The sequence below is a fragment of the Perca flavescens genome, chromosome 6, assembly GCF_004354835.1.
Source record: "Perca flavescens isolate YP-PL-M2 chromosome 6, PFLA_1.0, whole genome shotgun sequence".
Lineage (NCBI taxonomy): Eukaryota > Metazoa > Chordata > Actinopteri > Perciformes > Percidae > Perca > Perca flavescens.
This window is the reverse complement of record NC_041336.1, coordinates 28,290,194-28,306,931: the sequence shown is the minus strand read 5'-3', so window position 1 is coordinate 28,306,931 and position 16,738 is coordinate 28,290,194. Positions and strand designations below refer to the sequence as shown.

The window sequence follows — 16,738 nt, the reverse complement described above, 5'->3', positions numbered from 1 at the left end:
CCATTTCCTCAGTCTCTTTTATTCCACTAATCTGCAAACATTTAAACAATTTAACTTTAATTTTCAACAACAATGCAGGAATACAATATACGTAATCAGTGCAAGACTGCTTGTGTTTTTCTTTCAGATTAAATGTGATGTGACTGACTGTGAAAGTTTACATGATGACTACTATTACCTGAGGGCAGGAAAACAGTCAAATGATTATTTACACGCATACAGATACAATAAGTCACTGCTTTATGTGAAAAGGCTGACAGTAGTTTAGGACCCATCAAAGTGATTTAAGAAAAAAAACTATGATCGTCTATAAAAATTGTTTAAACCAAAGTTTTTTTAATTTAGGATTTCATTAGGAATAAGTTATGTTGACTTTTATAGATAGACAAATCAAAAATGTTGAATTTTACATTTCAAAACAATCACTTATATACACTTTCATCTTTTCATTTTATATACACTCACTTTCTTTTTTACTGAGCTTTTTTCATCTGTCATTATTGGTTTTCATATGCAGTTTCTTTTTATATAAGTATAATCACTTTGTGACCCATGACCATGAATGTCCCTACATCTGACAAGGTTTCTGTTAATATGAGAAATGAATTAAAGCAAAAAAAAGTATCTCAGAAAGGTAAAAGATTCATAACACTAACCGCAAAGTGAAGTGAAAATTCCCCAGCAGGTCTGCAGGCAGCTTCCTTATTTGAAAAATATGAAACGGCTCTTTTAAAAAAAGAATCCTTTATTGTTGAGATGAACTTCTCAGAAGAAACCTCTAAACTGTTAGTCTGACATACTGTGTCTCAATAAGTACGTCCATGTCTCCACATAATGTTGAGTCTCTCTTCGCCTCTCTCCGTCTCACTCCATCTTCCTGTTCTAAACCAGTTTTTTTTTTTGTGTGTGTGTGTGTGTGGGGAGGGTGGGGGGTTTAAACAACAAGACACCTGAAGGAACATGGACATTTCCTTGATGGTGCATTTCTGCGGAAGAGAAACAAACAGGTTGAGCAGGGCCAGGCTGAGCCAAAAATAGCTGCTGGAAGAAATACACACACACACACACACACACACACACACACACACACACACACACACACACACACACACACACACATACAAGGTTTCCGTATTTAAGGTGAATTCTTATCCCCTGATTACTGTTCAACAGCATTGACCGGCTCATTCGCTTGCCTCAAAAGTTAAATTCCGTAAGATCATTCCACAGGCATCTTTATGATACAAGATTAGACAAGCAAAACGTCTCTATAATAAGTTTGATAGTACAGTTTTTTACAATCACTTTGGCACTAATTTTAGAACCTTGACATCATTTTTCAAAACTCTAGACACAAAACTCCCAACCAATTACATTACATGTTATTTAGCTGACGCTTTTATCCAAAGCAACTTACAATTGCTATATAAGTCAGAGGTCACACACCTCTGGAGTAACTTGGGGTTAAGTGTCTTGCTCAGGGACACATTGGTTGATGTATCACAGTAGGAATCAAACCCGGATCAAACCCAGATCTCCCACACCAAAGGCACGTGTCATATCCACTGCGCCATCACCACCACCGCAATGATCAAAATGCACATTTTTCAAAACTCTAACACTTTTTTCAATTGCTTGGATACAATACATATAAATCTAAGATCACTTGCTCATTTAATAAAGATCACCTGTTCAATATGACACAACTTCACATCAAAGTACTACTATTTCAAAAAGCAATTCACACATTACATTTCAGATGATTGTCTATTCATTCCATTACAATCATCTAACTATCAATCAATACAACTACTCAAAATGATAAGTAACTGTTGCATTACTCTCAATGCATAGTTAGTTGTATAGAAACAGACAAACAATATTCCATGTTTAGATCATAAAGTTTCAAGATAACGAGATTCATTGTCACCAATTAGCGTGGCGCACGAACCAATTAGACTACATTATCTATGGATGTAATATTTCATCATCATTCTTTAATGTAATGTACTACTGTTTATCAGACACTGTTTCTATGGTCCCATGTACTACCTTTACTGTAATATACTACTGTTTATTAGACACTGTTTCTATGGTCCCATGCAAGGGGGTAAGCTTCGCTTCACATTGGAAACGACTGGCAGGTAAAGTCAGCAGTGCTTCTCACGTTAGAGAGACATACAGCTGATAATTTAGCTGACAAACTCAACCAGGCTGTGCATAATTTATTTTGTTAAACTACATAAATGCCATTATCTGTACCGTATCCCAATTGGTACAATAAAACATCAACTGAGCAATATAACATGCATTTTTATTCAGTATATATGCAATATTTTGCTTTTTATGTTAAAGACACTATTGATACCGTGAGAAATTTACATTCTCAGGAAAAAAGCCGCGTATCAGTTAATCGTTAATCGATCGATAAAGTCAGTAAACTAATGATTAATGAATTAATCGATAATTTGCATCCCTAATGTGTGCTGTTTATTTTTAGACATTGAGACAATGGATTCTATAAAGTTGAAAGAGGAAGAGTACATTTAGGCTCTTCTTCCTGCTTGATAACAAAACTGAGGGCCAGATCTACGTACATTTGAGAACGTAGCATTATTGGCGCCATGGCCAACCCGCAGAAAGTGCACGCTGTGATACATTAGCTTACATTGTATTTACCAAACCTGCAGTTCATCGGGTAATCAGCGCCTTTCTCCGCCCACTATACCGTAAATTGCGCGCATTTAAAAGCGCAATTGAATTCAATGTCATCTTTGATTTCTTCCAGTAACTGTAATATTGCATGACTGCATCTGTAACGCTTAATGATTTCATGTTCACTCAACTGAAAAAGTGTGATCCTTGTGGCAAAAATCCTTTCAGCTCGTCTCCTTGGCCTATGTCTTCGTCTTGCTCGGATAACTGCTGCCATTTCACCAGGAAGCATATGCGAGGAAACCCGCTTGCACCTGGTTTACACCTGCTTTTAAGAGGCGGAGAATTTTACACCACAAAATAGAGCCGTGCTTTTCACAGGCGGTTTTTGTACATACCGCAGAATACATAATTAGGCGCACTTTACGCTTCCCCTCCCATCTCTTAATGGGAAACTCCCACTTTCCCCTTCACCCTCCCATGAATCCATACGGAAAAAGCACAATTTGCCATTTTCAGCTTCCGCGACAGGCAGTCTGCGCTTTTACCTCAGTGCGGCCTGTTTGTACATATCTCACCATGCTTTTACGCGCACGTTGCGAAACAAATACGCCTGAAGTGGGCGCAAAAAGCGTTAGTACATCTGGCCCTATAACACGGTCTCACGGCCCTAAGAGTCTACAGCCATGCTAGCTGCTCTGTGACACTGAACTTAAAATTTTGCTAATTGGCACTTACTCACAGTAGGATAGATGAAAAGTCAGGGGCTCACTAAAGTCGTTACAAATCATCCAGCCCTTAAACATTTCCCCTCAATGCTTCCAACAGTTGTCCAGAGACAAGATGAAAACTACAAATGGTGGCACTAGACAAAAAGTCAAGGGATTACGTCAGTTATTAGACCCCATTGTGTAGGAATCATGAATGTTTGTATAAACCGTTTTTGCCAGTCCAACTAGTAGTATTACTAGTCTATTTGCCGAAATATCGGAGAGCTTTGACCTGTTGGTGGCGCTTGAGGAAAAGTCAGCAAATTGTCCTCCAGCGATCATGACTATCAGTTAAAAATGTCATGGCAATCCATCTAATAGTTTTTGACATATTTCGGTCTGGACCCAAGCCATTGCCCCTCATTACCTTGTTACCCAGTGTATTTAGTCCTTGTGTGTCCCTTGTCTCTTGTCAGATCGTTTTGTGTCTGCTTGTGTCCCTGCCTGGCTAGTTTGTATGTGTCTGCGTCAACTCCCTTCGGTTTCCGTGCTTCCTGTTTTTTGTACCTTCTTGGTTTTTTGGATTTTTCTAGAACAGCTCACAGGACTCCCTGTGTTTTTGTGTTTAAATCAATAAATCTTCTACCTCTACCTTCTCCTGCCTGCCTTTGTAAAAACAAACATTTGAAGAAGCCACAGAAGTAAAGTAATATACAGAAATAAACATGAGAAGGAAGCAACAAATCAGCATGCAGGACATGAACAGATGCACTCTCTGTGGAGGAAATTAACTTTCAACCACAAGTTCCCCATTTACGGAGGGTTAATCTTTTCTTTTTGTGTTTTTCTTCTTCTTCTTGCCCACGTTCCTAACCCCTTCTGCGTTAACTGTTTTGGTATAAGTCCAAAATTTAAATGTTAACATACATCTAAATTTCCAGTAAAACATTAGATTAGTATTGATGACTCATCCTACACTCCCTCTTGGGTATAGAGAAATATATGCACTCAAATGATTCAGCGGACCAGCTGACTCCTCCCATTACATAAACATGTGACATGGCAGCAGCTAACGGAGCATTATGCTTATCGTATCAGATGTTCAGATGTTACTCATCCACAACTTTCCTCCTGAGAGATCACATCCAATCCCCAAGTCTCACATCCATCTCTAAATTCTGTGTTTTGCGTTGATGGACAAGATGATCGCAATGCTCGTGCTTCTGATCCTCAAACCAGGTATGGGGAGATCATTTTTCAATTTTCATTTCAAGACAAAGTGCCATATTGCATTTATTTCTGTAACTACTATTTGTATTTATTGGATTTCTTTTCTAACCCAATTTACTTTACTGGTAATTAATTCTATTTTGTTCATAATGCACTCTTATAAACACATCTAGCAAGGGCATCATTTCATTTTCACAGTGACTGACATCCTTCTGTTTGCAACCCGACCAACCCTTTTTTTAAACTGGTCAGTTTGGTATTCTCATTAAAATTTCTCTCTTCTGTCCAGCCACCATAATTCAGAAACTCTTGAGTTCTGACACACTCAACAGAGCTCAACAAAAAGCTTAAAGGTGCAATATGTAATATTGTGTGTAATACTGGCAGCTAGCGGTTAAAATAGTTACTGCACTACCAATTCAAAATACTGGAGAGTCGTTTCCCCCGCCCCCTCCTGCCCAGACTCGACACGGGGGTTGCCAGGCTGAGACCGCAGCATTCACAACAATGTAGCTGGACGCTTTTCTCACATAGCCAGACATTACTCCACAGCACAGCGGAGTAGCTAACGTTAGATGCTAGTCTCACATAGCCAGACATTACTCCACAGCACAGCCGAGTAGCTAACGTTAGATGCTGGCTATATTGACAGTCATAAAAGCCCGTGCTCACGTGGAGCTCTGTAACCAACTGACAGACACACTTTTTCGGCTTAAAATTACAGTATGAACCGCTAAAAACACAACAACCTCACTGTCCTCTCCACACGCCAGTCAGGCACACTTCCTCGGCTTAGAATTACAATACAAAACGCTAAAAATACCACTACCTTGCCAACGGAACACACTTCATTGGCTTAGAATTACGGCAACAATCGCTAAACACACTGCAAACCCATAGTCCCCTCTTTCCGATTTACAGCCCCCCTCTCGTGGCTTAAAATAACTCACCGTTGTCGGCTCCAGCCGCTGAAGAGGCTACACGCTGTAAACAGCCATGGGCTGCCCGGTAACGTTAACAGTTAGCAGGGTTAACATGGCGGCGTTAGCCAGGACAAGTCGCGATCACTTTACTGGCTATGTCTCAATTGTTTTTGCAAGTAACCAACTCGGGTACTCTAGCTATATAAATCAATCTGAGTACACAAATGTTGAAATGACAAAAAATGCCCATCCCTAGTAGCTGTGATAAATTAGCGTGGAGCTAATGCTTACCTGTTCAGGAGAAAATAAGCCAACTCTGCGTCCATTTGGGCTCTAAGCTGTCTCCATCTTTGAAATACATCTCCAATATTTACCAGGGGGTTGTTACGTCTCTGGTCACGCCACTGTTAGAAACATGCTGTTTTCATTTTTTTATGTCATGTAGAATCTATCTCCGTTGATCCTGTTCGTTTGTTTGCTGCTTTCATGGCTGTACTACCGTTACAGCTGTAGCGCGCTGGGTTTACGTTTTTACAGGTATATCTGGCAACCCGGCCTGCCTGTCAAACTGGGCCGTTGATAACAACACACAGATCAAAACATAAACATAAATTCCGTCACGGAATGTAAATTTCAAAAAGAAAAAATACTGAAATTAGCATTGTTGTCAGAAAAGATAGTATTTCAGTTTAACATGTTTCCTTAATATCTGATGAGGCATTGGTGTCATTTTTGGATTTATTACAGTACAAATATTACATATTGGACCTTTAAGGAGCAGTAGAGAGTACCAAAGGGCTGCCAAACATCAGTTGTTGCAGGTTCAAATGAGCTTGGTGCATTTACACAGCTGTTGACACAGAATTTCCAAATCTCATTTCAGTATGTGTTTTTCTTTAATGTTTGAAGAACATTGGTTCATTGTGCACATCTACACATCTTAAACAGACCAAGGGTCTTGACTTTACGGATGAGTTCGGTGTGTTTAATTCTTTTAAGTCACATTCTAGGGTTTAAGAAATATTTTTGCTGAGGAGCATGTTGTTACAGTTCCGGGGATAGTGGACTCAAATGCAGGGAGAGGCAGGCAGGCAGGAGAAGGTTGAGGTAGAGGATTTATTGATTTAAACACAAAAACAAACCAAGGGAGTCCTGTGAGCTGCAGTAGGCAAAAACTATTTGTTGAAAAATCAAAAAAACCAAGAAGGTACAAAAAACAGGAAGCACAGGAACTGAAGGGAGTTGACGGAGACACATACAAACTAGCCAGGCAGGGACACAAGCAGACACAAAACGATCTGACAAGAGACAAGGGACACACGAGGACTAAATACACTGGGTAACAAGGTAATGAGGGGCAGGTGACACAGCAGGTGATAGGCCTTACACTTTAGGGGCCCTATTTTAACGATCTGAAACGCAAGTATCAAATGTGAAACGCAAGTAGCTTTGTGTGCGGATCTCGGGCGCTGTTGCTATTATGCCGGCGGGTTAAATGAGTCTTGCGCCCGACGGAAATCTAAAATGGGTTGGTCTGAAGTAGCTAGGTGTGGTTTGGGCGTAACGTGCAGTAAACCAATCAGAGCGTCATCTCACATTCCTATTAAGATCAGGCACGCTTGTTCCATGGCGGATTGCTATTATAACGGCGGATTTGCCTGGCGCACGCCAGCGGGAGCTGTCCGAGATGCGGCAAAGTAATAAATACCCGTCTTGATTGGGTGGCGATGTTGCTGCGGCTTCTCGGGCGTATCTCCTCAAGTCTGGAGAGGATTGCTGCAGCCATAGAGCGTGGGCCTCCAAACGCACCACCTGCTCCTGTTGTCCCCCTTCCTCCTCCCCCCACTCCATCTCCGTTCACCCGCTCCACCAGGAGCGCATTGCCACTCCCGGACCAGATCCCGCCGGAGTGTCCAATCCCACCGTAGTTCAACATCACATCTCCTTAAGTCCTCTAATATTTCCTCATTTATGTCATCAACACATCCATGATTCATGGAAATGTTGTGTAAAACACAACAAGCCACAAAGAATGCTGCGACTGTACTGTAAAGTGCCTCCTGACCTATCCAGACACCTGAAGCGCATTTTCAGTAATATTTTTCATCGTAATTATGTATGGTTTGCAAAAATGGGAACTGTGTAGATGAGAGAAGCAAAGTGTATGCGCGTTGTGCACACGCTACATTATGCGCCCTTAAAATAGCATCTGAATAACGCGCTACTGACTTTAGACCAGGTTTTTCCTGGTCAGTGGCGGAATTGTTTTCTGAAACTGCAAAATAGCACTAGGAGACGTTTGGGCCTGAATACGCCTCCTCTTTTCGCTGAACCGTCCCCTGAGCGCAAATACATTCCCTAATTTACTGACGTGTGTCTGTGGAGGGAAAAGTCCGCTGTGCGTTGGGTGCAAAATAGGAATGATACATGCTTTGGTGTACAAAGGCAATTGCACTGAGTGCAAGACAGGGCCCTAGGAGTGGCAGGGTAATCAACAAAGGTGGTAAAACACAGGAAGCAAAACTAGGCACGACAAGACAGAAAACAGACAAAATAAAACAGGAAACAGAAATATACACAACGCACAGGATACACCACAGAACAGAAACACACACAATCCACAGAATACACAGTGACAACAGGAGAAGAGAAAAATACCCACACAAAACAGCAACAGAAATGTCCATAACCACAACACATGTTTCCATTTCCTCTGATTGTTCCTTTAACTCTCCATATAAAGTGAAACAATAAATCTAATTAAAACAAATTCTCTCTGCAGGAAGTGTGAGTGCTGGTTGGTCAGTGACTTTTGAAAACCCAAATCCATGTGCTTTAAAGGGATCATCGGTGCAACTCAGGTGCTCATACAACTACAGAGATGGGGAAACTGTTAAAAGGACTGCATGGTACAAAGGGGAATTAATAAATGGCACCTGGACACGCGTTGCGCTCTCAGACCTTCCTTCATATCAAAATCGTTTTAAATATCTTGGCGACCAGCAGCACGACTGTGGCCTGGCAATTGATGACCTGCAGGATAATGACACTGGACATTACTACTTCAGGTTTGATACGCAGACGCTTGGACGGCGGAGCAAAGAATCTGTGTATTTGTCTGTCACAGGTAAAATGATTCTACATCGAGTGTTACTGTTCAAATTCAAAATTTTCAGTTTTTCCCTAATACCATGCTCTCTGTTTCTTTACCTAATTGGTGTCCAGAGCTGAGTGCCAGAGTGTACCCTGACAGGGTGAGAGCAGGAGGCACTGTGACTCTTGAATGTAGAACATCCTGCCAACTTCCCAACACAGTTTGGTTTAAAGATGGGCATCCAGTAGCCAAACCAGTGTTCCAGGCTCAAGCAGAGGATTCTGGGAATTATTCATGTGCTGTCGAAGGACAGGAGTCAGTGCTATCTGACTCTGTGGCTCTGGATTTTCAGTGTAAGTATGTTTATTATGACATTGATGGTTGAGAAACTGCTATTTCACTCTGTGATGCATAAATGTAAAGGAATATTTCAACATTTTTGGAAAATACTACAATCATATTGTACATTTTTTAGAGGCCCCCAAAATTCCAGAGGAGCTCCCGCTGGCTCTTTTAGTCACAGCCAGGCTAGCTGTTTCTCCTGTTTCCAGTCTTTATGCTAAGCTAAGCTAAGCTAACCAACTCCTGTTGGTATACCGTTGTATGTACCATACAGATATGAGAGTGGTATCACTCTTCTCATCCACCTCTCAGCAATAAAGCAAATAAGCGTATTTCCCAAAATGTTGAACTATGTCTTTAAATCTTTAAAGGAATACGCTTTGACAATTAAGCTACAAATGGTCAGGATCTTCCATTATTATTTTCTTGTTAACTTGTACACAAAAAATACATCCTCTGAGTGAATGTATACAACAGCACAGTGGTTGTGTTTTTAATACAGATCCCCCGTTGAATGTATCTGTTGAGATAAGTTATCCTGGTCACCTGACAGAGGGCAGCAGTGTGAATCTGAGCTGCAGCAGTGCTGCTAACCCTGCAGCAGACAACTACACCTGGTACTGGGCTTCTGTTTCCGGTTCCAGCTCCCTGCTCCAGGTGGGCTCAGGACAGGTGCTGTCTCTCCCCTCTGTGGAGGCGTCCCACACTGGAATCTACATCTGCCAGGCCAGGAACCCACTGGGGCAATACAGATCAACTGAGGTGCTGCTGACAGCGGGTGATGCAGACAGTGAGTATGTAGGGAAAATAAGCAGATTACAACGTGTTCAGCGATTGTATTGATATTGATCATCCAATGGGGAATGATAGTTCTAATGTTGCAAATTAGCAGATTAACCCAATTCATTGGGCTAGATTGCAGTCAATCTGACAATTGTGATTTCCATTGGATCACAGCACTGTCACTTGGCTGTCTGTTCTACCAATTTTCCCAGCCTTTGTCACATGACACGACCATTTAATGTTTTCATGATGACTATTCAAAATTCTGATACCATAGAATCAGCACTGGAATTGTTTTTTAAAAAGTGGCAGATTGAGCCTATAGAAAATGTGTATTGTATTCAGATACACAATTTGTTTAAAATGAAAACAAGTGAAACTAATATTGAGTGTGATGTTTTATTTAGCAGAATTACATTGTGTTGCTCTATCCTATCCATCCTGATTATTGGTCCCCCCCTGTGCCACCCCACTAAACAAACAAAGAGAATCCTATTTTGTTCATCACAACTATAAATCTACAGTTGAATACCAAACTGCTTGTTAAAATGAGCTGATTTTTTTGAAAATATAGTACTGTGGAATTTAAAAAAATTACAAAATTTTTATTTATTTTTATGTATTTGCTGAACATTTTTAACTATATTTGAAAATATGAGATGCCGTTAGTTTCATTTCTCACACAGTTTTTTTCAAACTCTACTAACAGTTAACCGTGTCATCATCTTTGTTGGTATTGGAGTCTGTATTGGCCTGTTGCTTCTACTGGTTATTATCTGGGCATGGTAAGTTAAACACTCTTGACTGACTCTTGACTGTAATATTTCATTTTATGATTGTCATGAAATGTTGGAAGAGGTCAATGTATGTCCTTTTTGTATTTCATTGTTAAAGGAGTCAAAGATGTAGTTCTGCTGTGGATAAAGAGGTAAGACCTTCTCCTGGTTCAGTTTAAATAAATGAATGAGAGTTTAACACCAAATGTCTAATGTTGCCCGGTTATGTTTCAGGAAAACAGCCATGATTATGAAAACATCCGCATCGCCTAAATGGGTAAAAAGCAAACAAACAGGTTTACAGAGAAGGACATGTCTGTTGTCTCCCTCCGCCTGAGCCTGATGACATTTCATTAAACCAGATACATGACCTGCACAAGAATGTCTGTGCTTTGTACGCTGCTGGAGATATTTCCTTCTTAATAGAGCTGTGTAGATTGAATTATTACTTTATGTTATCACTATTATTATACATACATTATACATAGATATACAACATAGTTGCTGAGCAGCAAGTTCCCCAACATGAAAATGCAGCAACACCTCTCATTCCATTCTGACTCCTGTCTGTGTAAACGTCAAGTACTTCTCATGAGAAGACAGAAGGGAATTGTAACGTTACCCAACCTTGCAAATGTTAGGCAACAATACTTTCATGAGAAAATAGCTTAATTTAGTAACTTAAGCTATAAAAGTACAGTATTGTTGCCTAACATTTTTCAGTGGTTCACTGCTGGGAAAACAGACTGTATCCAGAATCATTGTGGTCGAACCAGGATATACTGCCATCTTGAGTTCAAAATACTCATGCAAATGATGTTCTTGTAAATGATTTGTTACCTTCAGTCCACCAAATTAGAAATATTATTTACATTATTAACCACAACCCTAGCTTTTAGGTTTTACGGTTAGGGTTTGTTAAGGTTTAATTTTAAAGGGATATTTTACCGCTGGAAAGATGAATATGTATTAATATTAGTAGAGATGTGATTTTTTTTTTTTTTTTTGGTGCCTTCTAGACAGAGAAAAGCCAGAAAATTTATTTTTGGCTCATGTGGATTAAAGACAACAACTCCCAGAATGCACTTGCTTCACTTCCCTACAAGGCCACCCCCAAACCACGCCTACCGGTTACAGACTTTTGAAATTGTTTACAGAGAGGGAGTCAAGTGTGTTTTATTGTTATTTCAGTATAAACACAGCCGTGAATTCACGTAGAATGGTCGACATTTAACAGTCACAAACTCCACCAGCGGTGAGCAGTAGTTGGATACAAGCACCCCATTTCTGCACCAGTCCATGTTAACACAGCCCACCTCCACGAGTCTTACCCAGCGACGGAGCAGCATCTCTATCTGCTCTGAAGGCTAGCAGTAGTGATGGCGAACTGAAGCTTTCTGAACCAGTGAAGCTTTCGATCCAATTGTATCGAAAAAAAGGTTCAGTACTCAAAACTTCAGAACTCTATGAGGACATCTGCTGGTGAAAGTTAAGGATAGCATTGTGTCACAAACTGTTTCACAGTTATTAGCCATGAATGTCTTTGAGTCGAAGATGAATACATTTTGAGTATGAATTCATGGATAAATAAATAATGACTATGTGGGACCTTGCATAAATAAAAATGTAATTGCCTTCTCCACCAAAAAAAAGAACGATAAAGTTGGGATTTTGGTTGTGAACTGTCTTGTGTTTGTAAACAAATACATTTTACATACAGTTTGGGAGGGAAATTAATGAAGAACACATTGCACATTGCACACACATTTCTGTGATTATATTGAGTACGTAGCCTAGAGCAACATTGTCTCCTCAGCCAAATAGGTGAAATATGCAGTGCAGAAGGCGCTATAAACTCTCTTTTATAAACTCTCTACTCTCTATAAATTTAGGCTACTTGCAATAAACTCGCTATAAACTAGGCTACTCGGTATGAACTTTCTACTGGCTATACACTTTCTACTCGCTATAGTAATCCCTATAATAATCTCTCTATTCACTAAATCTCCTGACTCTGTTGACTCTCCTACTGCAATAACCCACAAAGGTGCGCCCCGTGTCGCGCTGCTCGCGCAGCTTTTGAATTCAACTTCGAAACAGTCACGTGGGTGTGTGTGAAACGAAGCTTTGGACGTCACTGTTCACGTGATTATCCCAAAACGAATCAAGCTCTGATACAAAGCTTAATTCCGAATTGGTTCATGTTTTCAATACATGCCTCGAAGCAGGGGGTTCACGGCTAACATCACTAGCTAGCAGGCCTGGTAGCTAGATAGCGGAGTCCGGTACACTGTTGTTCAGCCATGTTTCCACAAAAACAAAAACACAGCAGTCTCTGAACTCGCGTTGGGAGTTTCATTGAAGTTGGATGTAGTCTAGTTTGTTGTCTAATGAGCGGACACTTGCAAGCAGGATGGATGGGACAGATGGCCGGCTAGCGTTAGCTTTCCACCTAGCTCGAACTCCTGCACACCTCTTTCGAGGTCCCTTTCCCCGGCTAGCGGCATGGAGCGACACCGCAGGCTGAGGTGCTGGTCTCCGTAGCAGGCGAAGCTCGTGTAGTCGAGTATTCCGTCGTAATAAAGTTTCCTGCATATTGTCTGATCTGTCCCAATGTATCCCGGTGGTACACATGTGCGGTAGTTTGAATGCACATAATTGTTGTAAAAGTTTGCTGCTGAAAAGAGAGAGCCTGTTTAGCGTAGCTCCAAGATGGCTGCCACTCAACCATGGATGTATTAAGGCACTCGACTCGCATCGGTAGTGACAGTCCCACCCCCTATGGGCGGGTTGAAAACATGCGGAACTTGCTGGCTGTAGTCTATAGCCTCTGGGCAAAAATCCCTCTGATGACGCTAAATGAAGATTTTTGCGTCATCAGAGGCTTTTTTTCCAGACCCACAATACAGAGAGGGAGGGAAGCATGGTAATTTGAAAATACTACCGTGTTTCTACTGATACAAAGCTAAATGCTAATTGGTGAATCCTTTTAAGATTTTATCATATTTAGTGTTTGAAATTGTAACAGAAATAACCACAGCATAGCATTTATGGGGTCAATGCATTTTAAAGTTTGTTTGTTTCATCTGTAAACTGATCAACATATGCCACATACACACAGATGGCAGGACTTTGGTTAATATGGTAGTAATCCATAATCGCTATTCAATAATCTTTTTGTGTACCTTCTGACTCCTGTAAAGACATTTCACACCTGCATGAAAAATAAGAAGCATTTCCAACTGGCGGCTGTAATCACTGTATAAATCATGTTTTTATTTCAAAGTACAAGTTATTAACATGTTTTCTTATACAATAAACTTAAACTCTTATTTTAAAGGCAATTTTCTTTTTGAACAGTTGTTGGAAAATGGATGGAAGATATCACACATGTTGCAAATCTTGGTATAACTCTTCACTATACTAAATACATATGATTGAATGGTTTAAACAATACTTTATTAAATCAAACTAAACCAAATTAGACTAAATTAACTATATACAGAATGGGATGTAGAAATCAGTGGAGTAGGGTGTGCTGGGTGAGTGTGTGTTGGTGTTGCAAAGTGTGAATTCGGCAAAAGGCAAACCTAAGACAACATAACATAACAAAACATAACATAACATAACATAACATAACATAACATAACATAACATAACATAACATAACATAACATAACATAACATAACATAACCAAACATAACCTAACCAAATCTTGGTGTTCCTGTGTAGGCAGCAGGGAGAGAGAGAGGGGAGAGACAGAGGATACTGCAGCTTAAAAAGCCTCAGCACACCAGACCCAGGTGAACTGAGTTAATCTAATTAGTAACCAGCAAAGGCACAAAATGGGACACATTACACAATGTAGACAGCAAAAAACACTCAAATGACACCAAAGGGACATCACAGTGTGCCACTACTTAGCTTTATTCACATTAAAGCATCAAATAAATGTTAAAAATGTGCAGTAAAAGCAACCCAACAAACTGATGTGCACATATAGTATGTAAAACTGTCTCTTTAAATATTTTAGAAATGAAGTCATGTACTTCCTTGTTTACTTAATTAGCATTAAGAAATAGATGTGTGCACTACTTATGTACTCTGCTTGCTTTAATACCATAAATCAGAAAAAAAGCCAAATTCGAAAGACTAATGAGTTGAAAAGTTGATATCCAAGACCATTTTGTAAATGGATGTCCGGGCGTCAGAGTCAGTGTCCTCCTGGTTTTCATGGTCAGGCTCTGGTCAGTATCTGTTAGAGCCTTATCACACTGAAGAGTTTACTCAAAACCAAGCAGATGTGACCCAGTCCATACTGCTTACAGCTTTTAATTGGATCATTATGACTTTATTTCCTGTCTTCATCTTCATGCTCATCATCATCACTAACACAGTTACAGCTGTTTCTGGAAATTGTTTATAGAACAGTAGTGGGTGCACTCTGTGGCGTGTTGTTAAAATCCAAGCGCGAACAACAACTCTGGATGTGGACTGTGGTCGTCATATGTGAAGAACCATGGAGGATGTATTCAAATTCACATCTGTTCCTGCAACACTTCAACCGACTAGAGAACAAAGTAGAGAGATTTTGGTAATAAGAAGGGGCGACTGAGGATTTCCAGTCAATTCTCTCAGTTATAAAAAATATTTCCTAGAAGATTGCTTGGTTAAATCCTGACAGCAGCATTTAGCTTAACCCTAAGCACAATCACGCTTAAACAAATGAAATCAGATGATCAGATGAACAGAATAGATATTCAGACAGTTTTTGATTCAGTGCTGTCAATTTTCAAGTAAAGCCCAAGGGAGCCAAGTACCTCCTCGTTAAGCTCAGTGCATTGAAATTCAGGAACTAAGGGTTTCAGCATTGTGTCCTGCTTGCTTGAATGTACAGCAATGTCTATCATATGCAGACATGTATAAAGTACTAGAGACCCGGACTTGAGTAAAAGTACAAGTGCTCTATCAAAAAAGTGACTTGAGTAGAAGTTGACGTGCTCTTTAAGCACCCCACTTAAGTGGAAGTACTAAAGTATTCAACATTTTTTGTACTTAAGTATTGCAAGTAGTTTATTTTAAAATGTACTTCTCATGTACTGAAAGTAAAAGTACAAGTATTGCATTATGTAGTTATTAAAGAAAGCAGTCAAAAGTTTGAATATCATATTGTTTATATTATTTCAATTGTTTGTTGTATACTTCTTTAAAAATAAAAAGGAAACTTTTTTTGGGGAGAATAAAATTACTCTGGGCTGAGTTTTCCCTATTAACCTAACCAAAAAGGCTCAGGATGCTGCAAATGCTGGTATAATATGAAAATGGCTAGTGGATTTAAGACTGCAGACAGCCGACAGGATTGAAACAGCAGCTTTCAGCGACTTTATAGTGAAACAACGTTACAGCGTACATTGATGTTAAAATGTATACAGGTTGGCAGGACGGTCTGAAATGTTTTGCACGGTCTTTTGCTGTTGGTAAATGTGAGATGTTTGAGTCGCACATGTCTCGTCTTCATTTCAGAAAATTAATTCACTCCCGCTTGGTCATTGGCTCTCAGAGTCACATACTGATACAAAGTCTGGCACGTGGGACTGCTGGGATTGGTTGAACTCACGGCAAACTCCGGTTATTGGTCAAATTTGCAGAAAGGTTACGAGATTGGTCAAAATTGCAGAGTCGCACCAAATTCACGGTGATTAGTTGTAACGAGTAACGATGCAGCACATAAAAAGATGTATCGGAGTAAAAGTATTAAACTCATCGAAAATATGTACTCAAGTAAAAGTGGAAAATAGGAGGAAAAACTAATACTCCAGTAGAGTCCAGATACAGCCTTTTAGTACAGTAGTGAAGTAGTTCTACTTCGTTAAAATACATCTCTGATCATATGATCTTTAGGTCAAGCAGGCAAAAATGGGCTACAGCATGTGATGCAATATCATTTTGAAGGTATCTGCTTGTATTATGGCTTTACTTTGCAACATTTAGGTAAACGCACAAGAGTGTCTGAGGGTATTAAGAAAAATATCTACCTATCTTGAGTTACTTATTAAATAAAAATAATATAATACAATGAATAAGGTCTCTGAGGATTAATAAATACTGGCTGTAGCTGTACAAAAAAAATCTCCATGGTAACTTAGGCGCCTCTGCTTTTGTGAAACCGAGTCAAGGCTAAATTGAGCCATGATAACTGGGAAATCCTGGCTTAATCCTTTATC

The 16,738-nt window shown here is 39.9% G+C and overlaps 1 protein-coding gene across 1 annotated transcript; it reads left to right on the top strand.

Moving 5' to 3' along the window:
* Positions 1 to 4,466: 4,466 nt before the first annotated feature.
* Positions 4,467 to 11,505, top strand: LOC114557783 (B-cell receptor CD22). Its single transcript, XM_028581436.1, has 7 exons — positions 4,467 to 4,604; positions 8,301 to 8,645; positions 8,744 to 8,965; positions 9,457 to 9,744; positions 10,447 to 10,522; positions 10,632 to 10,665; positions 10,748 to 11,505. Exons 1-7 carry the CDS (start codon positions 4,559 to 4,561, stop codon positions 10,784 to 10,786), a joined length of 1,050 nt encoding a protein of 349 aa, XP_028437237.1. The 5' UTR covers positions 4,467 to 4,558; the 3' UTR covers positions 10,787 to 11,505.
* The last annotated feature ends 5,233 nt before the right edge of the window (positions 11,506 to 16,738 follow it).